The 10,595-nt window shown below is 37.8% G+C and overlaps 1 protein-coding gene across 4 annotated transcripts; it reads left to right on the top strand.

Moving 5' to 3' along the window:
- The first annotated feature begins 183 nt into the window (after positions 1-183).
- On the top strand, positions 184-8,180 carry ropn1l (rhophilin associated tail protein 1-like). Of its 4 annotated transcripts, none has more exons than XM_034862634.1 (6): positions 184-304; positions 1,038-1,177; positions 1,989-2,112; positions 2,638-2,799; positions 3,410-3,585; positions 7,770-8,171. In XM_034862634.1, the coding sequence occupies exons 2-6, from the start codon at positions 1,047-1,049 to the stop codon at positions 7,867-7,869; spliced, it is 693 nt and encodes a 230-aa protein (XP_034718525.1). In that variant the 5' UTR covers positions 184-304; positions 1,038-1,046; the 3' UTR covers positions 7,870-8,171. The 4 variants fall into 4 exon arrangements, with proteins under 4 accessions (XP_034718525.1, XP_034718527.1, XP_034718526.1 ...); XM_034862636.1 differs by lacking the exon at positions 7,770-8,171 and adding an exon at positions 4,080-4,238; XM_034862635.1 differs by having other exon boundaries at positions 201-304; positions 1,029-1,177; positions 7,770-8,176.
- The last annotated feature ends 2,415 nt before the right edge of the window (positions 8,181-10,595 follow it).

Raw genomic sequence — 10,595 nt, 5'->3', positions numbered from 1 at the left:
GATATAGTTTTATACAGTCTATGATGAAGATACTGTTTACTGTATTTTAACATTTTATACTGTATGTCAAACAGCTGGACAAGTGAAACATCCTTTGTCCTCTCCTTAGCAGAAGGAGGCAGTGGTCTGCTTTGCGCAGCATTACAGCTACCCTTGAAAACAGAAGAAGAACGCTGTTGCTATGCGACGTTGCTGCGATACACACACCAACTGCTACTTTTAGCGACATTATTTGAGCCAGCCACCCTTATTTTAGACAATCTTTCCGCACATTTTTGTCCGCATTCATTGTTCAATAATCCAGGTAATGTTAACGTTACATTTTGTAAAGCTCAAGATATTCGGACTAATCATTCATTTCTTTTGATTTTATGACAATATTAGCAAACTTACCTAACAGGCCGGTAACGTTAGCTAGCTAACTAGAATTAAGTGAATCGCTGACTAAAAGCGCATTTTACGTTAAGGAACATTTACGAATTAGCTAACAGCTAGCTAGCTAACTACATTTAACATTAACTAGCTAATGTTTCTTGTTTCCAACATTCTTAACTCTGTTTCTTTATTCGCCTGTTATAAAGCAGCTTCTGCAATTCTTACTGTAAAATGCTAACGTTAACTTAACTAACGCTACATGTTCCTGGTGGCTAATGGCAGATTCAGACACATTTGTTATTTTTTCTTTTACTTCTAGCTGAATTTTTTTTTTGAAGGAACTTTGCCTATTTGATGATAAAACTATTAATTGCGGGATATTCTCCAACATGGCTCCTTTTATCATACAGTTCTATTTTGTATCATAGTTCTGTATAATAAAAATATATACATAGCCTATATGTAGCTTTTTGGGGCTTGTGTTTTATGAAACACATACCTCCATATTCCTCTTAAACTTACTAGGTCAAAAGAACCAGAATTTCAGTTTTATATTAATGGGGTGGTTATTGTCACTAGTTTTAAGTGGCCAGCCCAGTAATTTGACACTTTTTTCTCTTACATCTGCTATCTGCTAATTGCACTATATTGCAATGTTTTAGATTGCAGCCATGCCTCTTCCAGACGTAATGTACTGTGCCCAGCAAATCAACATCCCTCCCCAGCTGCCGGACATCCTCAAAAACTTCACTAAGGCAGCCATCCGTACACAGCCCAAGGATTTGCTGCTCTGGTCTGCGGCGTACGTTTTATCTCTGTCAGTGGTGGTTTGGTAGAGGGGAAGGACATTCACATGTTATTATGTTTTCATTCAATCTTTATCTCTTAAACAGTCCCATAAACAGTTTCTCCAGGCAGCATCTCACTATGAAAGGCAGGCCCTTTTCACCTGTGCATCGCTCATCTTTGCGTTGACTGGCTGTAATTGGATCCCAGGAGCTTCTATTACTGCAGATTTGATCTGGCTTTTTTTTCCAACATAGAAAAAGCACTTTAAAGTACTGGATGAAATTTAAATATATGAAGTTGTTTTCTTGTACCCCCAAAGGGCTGTCATATTATCTGTTAATATCTTGGCAGGGCTTACTGCAAAAGGCGATACAGTGAACCATATAGTGAAACAAAAACTATTCAAATGTCTCCTGGGTTACAAGATGTTCATATGCAATTACCAGTAACACCAGGTTCTGTTGCCTCTCAGGGATGCTGAAAGTCATGCAGCCTCTAAATTCACTGCAAACACTATTTAAACCGTGACGTAAGATAAGCCACTAAATACCCTTTAGCACAATAAGAATATTGGTAAACTTCAGACAAGGAAAACTACAACACATGATTTATTCAACTAAAGGCCCTTGTGTGAACTCATTCAAGTGGACTAATGCCAATGTATTTTTTTATTTTACATAGTCAGGTTCTAACACTTAAGCAGGGGGACATGAGTGACAGCAGAGGGAAGCCAAGCACAGTGTTCACATATATACTGTGTGTGTGTGTGTGTGTGTGGTTTTTGTTTGTTTGTTTGTGTGTGTGTGTGTGTGTGTGTGGTCCAGATACTTCAGTGCGCTGTCTAAAGGAGAGTGTCTGCCTGTCAAGGACAGGCTGGAGATGAATGTTGCCACCCAGAAGACAGACACTGGGCTGTCTCCAGGTCTACTGAAGATTCTCCATAAACAGGTACTTTCTTTACAACAGAGCCACACCCCATTTAAACTGATCAGATAATTGTTTGCTTCAGATTGTTGTCTTGTGCATGCTACATTCTGTAATTGATTACTGTACCTTGTTATTATTAGTTGCAGTAAATTTATTATCCATATTTGCTAACACTTTTATTTTGAGTGTATCTGCAAATTTCAGTGGTACTGGTACACCATTTGAATCCTTAAAGTTTCACATTATTGTGAATCTATTTTTTCTCACCTGGTGCATCTGCTGGCATCATATGTATCTGTCCTTGCTGTGTTTTAATTAAACAGCTTCCCATACGTAGAAGTCCACCATCAGTAAAGGAAATCTTGCTGATAAACAGATCATTAGTATGCATGACTGGCTGGCTGATTTGCCGCATCCACAACTGCAGTTTATTACAACAAATAATACTGAATAATAACTTGGGATTTTTACAGTCACCTGGTAAAGTAGATATTTTCTTCTAATCTCTACTAATCTAATCCCTCCACTTCCTCCACCTAACTGTAGCTGTCCCCCAGGCAAACATGCAGCAAGGAGGAACTGCAGGAGAAATGGAAGGGTCTGTGTCTACCCATGGATCAGCTGGAGACCCTGATGTCGCTGGGAAGCTTTGGCTCAGACATTAACTGGATGGAGTTTTTTGCTCTGGGCTGCAGTGCTCTGGGAGGGGTGAGATGTTACATAAGGCCAGATATAAATGCTAATACCACTTTATACCACTTCCTTTGAGCCTTAAAACCTACTGTGAGGCAGAGCACAGCTGAAGATCATAGAAGAGTCTTTCTTTTTGTTCATCTCCCATGCTAGCCTTCTAGTGTTTAGACTAGATCCAGAAATCCGGGATCCAGACTTCTCCTTCACGTCAGAGAAGGATTTATCTCTGGAGGGACATAAATCCTTCTCTGACTGCTTGAATCTTTGCAATGGCTTTTAAGCCAATTGGTTTGCTTTCAAGTTGCAGATAGAGAAGTAGAGACAGATTAACGAATTTCTAGAAGAAGGACTTTGCAGGTGAACCTGAATATACAGAAACAAATGCAGGTCAACATGACCAACATTAGGTTTTACTTGGGAAGGATGCTGCTGTGTATGAGGTTGTTGAACACCATAACCACATGAGGGCAGTCATGTTCTACACTGATTAGGCTGTTTTTTGTAACTGTCCGTGAGTAAGTGTATGATTGGCCTTAAATGGAGGTATGGTTTTTTGACGTGTGTCTGTTGTTTTTGACACAATCCCATTGTTTGCTTCTCTGCGTCTCTGGAAATACTTTCTCAGACCCTTGTGAGTTCCCTGAAGTTTGCCTGTGAGATCTTGACAGAGGATGATGAGGGTGGCGCTGCAAGAATCCCGTTCAACACCTTTGGCCAACTCTACAACTACCTGGCTCACCTGGACGGGGACATGCCACAGGATCACATTGACAACTTCCTCTGCACCCTACAGACACAAGCGTAGGTCTTTGTGGATGTGTGTGTGTGTTCTCTTCAGCTTTATAGCTGTTGGTATGCTTATAGAAATGAAGCCTACCTCACTAGCCCCACTTGCACTAAACAGAGTGGATGTATGGGGTGGAAAATTATGCTGTTTCACTTGCATCACCAAACGTTTCTTAAACTGCCTAATTATTTTTCCCTTTTGAATCCGTTCCCTCTGGATTCAGCTACTGTCAAATCTCATAAAAAGTACTTATTTCACTCTATAAAGAGTGTATGAAGATATGCTGTCAATATGTTTTTGGGGTGTGCTGAACACTGCTTTAGCTTACTCTGCTTCAACATTGCTGCCAGTCAGTGTTGATAGGCTAAGAAGCACAGACAGTTTAAGAGGTAAGCCAGGTCCCCTGGCCTCAGATGATGTTGTGAGATAGTGATATTCACTGTTGTGAAAATCCTTATGCTGCTGAGTAGAGCTCTTGCACTGATGCACTGGTTTCTCCTCCCGACAGCAAAAAGCAGAACGACATGATTCAGGTTTCCAACTTCTACATCAGCAGGAAGTGAGGGAAGGAGAGACGGAAAGCAATGGAAGACAGGAATGAAGGGATAGAAGTAACACAACGACAGTGTTCAGTTAATAAATGGGCATGCTAATGCTCCTTAATGCACAGCTGTTGATTCATTACCTAGAAGTTGGCCCCATTAATTGTTAGCTTTAGACACAGTGGGTTATTATTCATCATTGTCCAACTAAACGAGGCTGCTATTTTAAGTAAAGTTGGAATCCTTTAAAGGTCCCATGACATGGAGCTTTTTGAATGCTTTTATATAGACCTTAGTGGTCCCCTAATACTGTATCTGAAGTCTCTTTCCCGAAATATCAGCCTTGGTGCAGAATTAAAGCCGCTAGAGTCTCACAATAAGCTTTACTTAGGACGTGCCATTTCTGTGTAGCTATTGAGGAGGAGAGAGGGGGGGGCAAGGCGGAGGCTGGGGGTGTGGCCTTGACCAACTGCCACTTTGCTTGTTTGAAAGCCATGATGTCTCTCTGTCATGGGTGGGCCAAATTCTCTGGGTGGGCAAAGCAGAGAAAGGGGAAGTAACCTTGCCTCTTATGACCTCATAAGGGGCAGGTTTCCAGATCAGCCCATCTGAGCTTTTATTTTCTCAAAGGCAGAGCAGGATACCCAGGACTTAATTTACACCCAAAGCCATTTCTATCCACTGGGGGGACCATGAGCATGCTGGGGGAACTCATATTATTTGTTAAAAAACCTCATAACGGGAAATTATTGTGCCACGGAACCTTTAATGATCAGCATGAGAAGCAGAAAGCTTCCATACACAAACTATCAGGTGGAGTGTGTTCATGATTTGTATTGCCTGTTCCCTTATGTCTGGGTTCGCCAAAGTTAATTTATCATACACACAACATTTTAGCTTGCAGCCTCACCACATTTGGCCTCTCCGCTGGTGTATTCATTTCACCCAGCAGGATCAAAAGAGGAGAATTAAAGAAGATAGGCTCTGAGGGCACAAGAGCGTGATTTTCAGCTTGTGTTAAGGAGCTTAAACCCCTTGTGTTTTGTTCACTCCTCCATGCAATATTGGAAATGGGCAATTACAAATGCACACTCAGATGGGTTTATTACACTAGTCAGAAAGCACAAACACAAAATTGCATGAAGGGCCGAGGCATCTCTTTAGGCGTACACACATGCATAATCTTACACCCAGTCTCTCTAAAGTTTAACACGTAATTTTATTTTATACAATAGACAATATAGGTCAGAGAGGCCCAGTACAACTACACACAAACACACACACACACACACACACACACACACACACACAGAGTTGGCAGTAGGTTGTAAGGGTGGAGGAGAGACACACACACTTCCACAGACACTAAAGCTTTACCCCTTGCACGACTGGAGCTGTGGCTGAGTCAAAGTGGACTGGACGACAGATTGAATCCCTGAGAACACCTGTAGGACACGGCAGTAAAGGATTTTGTCAGGGCTTAAAACTGAGATCATTCTGTGAAGCAATAGTATGTTGATAATATCTTTCCAACACATATTATAACATTTGTGATTGGCCTTTTGTAACATAATATACTATGCCTTTTTAATAACTAGCTATACTTGGAATTTTTAGGATTTATTATATGTTTTATGACATACTACGTTATGAATTGTCTTATGGCATGCTACACTATGACATGTTATGACATTTAAAAAGGATTCAATACTATTACTGTTATTTATGACTTTATATGACATACTATGACTTATTAATGACAATTTTATGCTTTATGAATTGTTTTGTGACATTCTATGATAGTTTTGATGACTTTTTCATTCATTTAAGTCCCTGTTACCTACTTACCAGTGGCCAGGGAACTACTTGGATTGAGTTTGCAGTGCTGAGCATGGCTGACTTTTAAAGCACAAGCATGGAGACTGCAGCAGTTCGTTTACATTATTTATTCAAGCTGTAAACAAGCTCTGTGTGAAGCTAGATTCAATATTAGGACATCCAGTGGGGATTGTTATTTGTTGCTGGTGTGTTAGATTATGTTTTGTTGTTGACTGACATATAGACAGTGGACAAAAGAAGCAACCCAGTTTTTACAGTGGTTATTTATTAACCCTCCTGTTGTCCTCAAGGCAAATTTGACCATTAAAAAAAAAAAAAAAAAAGTTACTGTCTCAGAAATTTGAGTTTCTTTCAACCAAGTTGTCAAAGAGACTAACGTGGATGGTGTCTGTTTTATTTAATGTCAGAGCATTGGAAGAAGAAAAAAGACAAAAGAACGTTGAAATAAAAGTGTAAAAAATTGGCAAAATTATTTCAAAAATAAATAGGCAGTAGCAAAATTGACAAAAATGTAGCAAATAGTGACAAAAAATCAACAAAACATCAAACAATCACTGACAAAAACGTCAAATAGTGACAAAAGACCTGGAAATAATCGACAAAAACATTTGAAAAAGTGACAAGTGTTGAAAAAGGACAACAACAGGTTGAAAAAAGGTTCCGTTTAAAATTATGACCCAGAAAAAACAAAAACAAGTTGTGTGGCTGACAGGAAGACAAGTTGAAAAGAAAATAAACTAGATCCTTAATCCTTCCATACTTACAGTACCTTTTTGGCTTTTAAAAATATATATCCATATATACCTCTGCAAGTCTTCCTTCAAGCATATATCAGATTTAAAAAATCCCACTGACAATAGCACACCACAAAACTACTGAGCTTTGGTTATCTGTCTAAAAGTGAAACCAGTAAAACTGACGTGTGTGATCAGAGACGCTACTTGAGAATTGAGTCCTGGTTGTCAAGTCTAGTAGAGTACATTGTATTTATTATTAAAGTGTGATTTACATAGTTAATCCACTATGGAATTTGTTGCCATGTATGGATCATTTCTGGCTGCTAGAGATAAGGTTGAAACAGAAACATCCCTGTATTAAGTGACCTGAGATAATGTTTTTTCCCTGTTCCGATGTTTTCAGTGTACAGTGTGAAACCCTGACAAGTTCTTTGCAGAGCATTTGTAGGCCTAGCTTCAAATGTCTATGAAATTAAAACTTATTTTTAGGAGCGTCATCTAGTACATTGGTCATACAGTACAGCTTCAGAACTGTATGCTCCATTGTTTTAGGATGTTGGAACTTGGGAGAAACATGATGTCATTGTAAAGATGTCAGTGGCTTCAGGAATCTCTGCTCCAGGACTTTGTTGCACAACCCCTACAGTTTCTTCAAGCTTCGCTCATAACATCGCATCTCCAGGGACATGACGAATGTAGCAGAGCAGTGTGAAAAAGACAGGAGAAGAGAGAGTGGACACAAAGACTCCATTTTAGTGTTACCTTCTGTAGCTGTTGTGTAACCGATTTCAGGGTAAGGAAAAGGGAAAACATGATTCATGCTGTATTCTGAAGTTGCAGAACATGGATAGTTTACCAGTCAACTTATTGTACACAATACAACTGTACACTATTTGTTAGAAAAGTTGGTTGTTTTACATAAAAATGTCTGTTTGCATTGTGTAGTCTTAACCTTAATATCGACTATAATGATTGCATGAGTCACTAGTGACAAACATTTGAATTAGCTTTTTAGTGATGTAGTGATTGTATCGCACAATTGTATATCCTAGATGTCTAACAGCATATTATTTGTTCCAGGGATCTCCAACACGGGATGATAAAACCTCTGGACTTTATCAATCGGGATGATATGGACTCAACGCATTCTGATTCAACAGACTTTTCCAGAGCTGAATAAGGACTATGAACGAGAAATTATAAAGTCCTATGTTTAACAGGGAAAGACAAACTTATCCCTAAAAAATCTACTAATGAGTGCAGGGTGCAGCATGTGTATGTTGCTGTGACGAAAAGAGATATCCAGCTAGAAACGCCTGCCCACTACACTGTATCTCATGTAACTAATGTGCTAGAAACACGGACATCATGCTATTGACGTCACCCAAGGGATGTCTCAAAGGGGGTAATTTAGGTTTACACCTGGCCATTATCTTTAAACTGAGGTGGGATGAACCAGCAGAAAGCTCCAGGGCTGCCTATGACAGGCACCTGTCAATCAAGCTTTTTAGCCTCATTATGGAACAATGATCTATCTCACAATCCCCACTGTGACACACATTGGCAGATGTAAAATTAATTATTGAAACCTGAACTACTAGTGGAAAAAACTAAATAATTACTTTGTATTTTGAGAAAGAAGTTGGAGGAGTGTCCCTCTGATTTCAACACATACTGGGATTTCTTGGAGCCAGTATCCTGCAGCCATCGGAACTGCACCCCTGCAATGGCTCCACCACTCTGCCTCACCATCACAGCTTGGCTGTGTGTGTGGATGAGGGGCCTCGTTTGCTTAACAGTATAGATTGTCTAATTCTATATCATATTTTTGTAGTAGTTTAGTAGTGTAGTTTCTAACAACATGTGTGGAATATGCTATTAATACATGAAGTTGATTTGTCCAGGCTGTGTTTTGTAGTTGTTTTTACACACATGAACACACATCACAAAAATAACTTAATTAAGGGCCATTGCTTGCTGATTAAAAGGAGTTAATTACCAATTATAGACCATTGAATTTTCCCCTATCCAACTAGCAGAAACAGCTTTCTTCTTCTTTCTTTAAGTGATGTCTCTAGCTTCTGAATACACATTGTTGTCTCTCTCGACCTCATTAACTGATTAAGCAATAATATGAAGTGTTTCTAATCAAGCTATTACTAATCACTACATTAGGCCTTTGCTATGAAGTGGAGAAAAAGAAAGACATTTCCAGGCTAATCTTAGACACTGGCAGCTCTGTTAAAACCCTGGTGTAAACACTCCCTGTATTGGTCACACGTTCACTTTATCATCACTCATACACACACACCCAACGGTTCAGTACTTCTGTCAAAAGGGAGACTCATAGGGCATGTTTGTATGGCACTCCTGCTTCAGGTATGCCATTAGAAGAGACGATGGTGTGTTGGTTTTCTTTGGCTGCTTGTGGTCTTTGGGGGAATAAATGAACGACTGACTGGGGGAAGGACTGCAGGAGCTTGTCTAAACCTACCAGCACCAAGGTCATCTGCTCATTAGGTGCATGTGGGATGTGTTTGGGAGCTCTACTGAGCTAGGTGATGGTAGAGAAATGTATTTATGATCAAAAAAAGCCTTTTGAATGAAGAGCCTTCCACAGTACAGTCATTTCTTAGTGTAAAGGAACATTTTGCTGCTAATTATGTGGAGATACATTTTATACTATTTTTTCACTTTTTTGACAGACTACACTATGACTTTTTATCCCTTTTTTTGACATACTATATTGTGACTATTTTAGCCCTTTTTTCGACATACTATATAATTACTTTTGTATCACTTTTTTCGGCCTACTGTACTATAACATTTTTCGACATACTAGTCTATGATGTTTAAATGGCTATTTTTTAACTTTTTATTACTTTTTTATTTATACTATACTATGACTTTTTTATCACTTTTTGGACATATGACTTTTTTATCCCTTTATTCAACATACTATACTGTGACATTTAAATCACGTTTTTGACAAACTATGCTATGACTTTTTTTATCCCTTTTTTGACATACTATACAATGACTTTTATTGTCATTTTTTGATATTCTATACTATTTGATAACTTTTTTCAACAAACTATTCTATGACGTTTTTATCACTTTTTTTGACATACTATACTCTGATTTCATTATGCCTTGTTGACATACTATACTGACTTTTTTTATCACTTTTTCGACATACTGAACTATGACATTTAAATAGCTTTTTTGACATATTATACTATATCTTTTTTATCTTTTTTTTTCTACATACTATATTATGACATAATATAATTTCTTTCAACATGAAGTCATAACTTTTTATGCTTTTTTCAGCTTACTATGAAATATTTTTTTGACATACTAAACTATGACTTTTTTCAACATACTATACTATGACTTTTTTATCCCTTTATTCAACATACTATGAAATTTAAATAACTTTTTTGACATACTATACTACGAATTTTTTATCCCTTTTTCCAACACACTAAACTATGACTTTTTTATCCTTTTATTTGACACAGCTTTTTTATATACAATACTATGACTTTTTAATACTTTTTTCTTTATATTATATTAAGACTTTTTATCCCTTTTTTGACATACTACACTATGACTTATCTTGTCACTTTTTGACATAATATAGTATGACTATTTTATCACTTTTTTGACATACTACTAATAGTATGATTTCGTTATCCGTTGTTGACATACTATACTAAGACGTTTTTCGTAAGTTTTAGTGTCATTTTTTTTGATATAGTATACTATGACTTTTTATCCATTTATTCAATATGCTATACGGTGATATTTTTCAACATACTATAATATGACTTTTTTTATCCCTTTGTTTGACATACTATAATATGACAAACTATACTAGAATTTTGTTATTTTACTATTGAT

This window comes from Etheostoma cragini, chromosome 22 (assembly GCF_013103735.1).
Source record: "Etheostoma cragini isolate CJK2018 chromosome 22, CSU_Ecrag_1.0, whole genome shotgun sequence".
Taxonomy (NCBI): domain Eukaryota; kingdom Metazoa; phylum Chordata; class Actinopteri; order Perciformes; family Percidae; genus Etheostoma; species Etheostoma cragini.
The sequence above is the reverse complement of the archived record's forward strand: the minus strand, read 5'-3'. Positions and strand labels throughout refer to the sequence as shown.

Coding starts and splice junctions, on each gene's coding strand:
- ropn1l (XM_034862635.1), top strand. CDS start 1,047: ATGCCTCTTCCAGACGTAATGTACTGTGCCCAGCAAATCAACATCCCT. Junction 2,800..3,409: donor GCTGCAGTGCTCTGGGAGGG/GTGAGATGTTAC, acceptor ATACTTTCTCAG/ACCCTTGTGAGTTCCCTGAA. Junction 3,586..7,769: donor TGCACCCTACAGACACAAGC/GTAGGTCTTTGT, acceptor TATTTGTTCCAG/GGATCTCCAACACGGGATGA.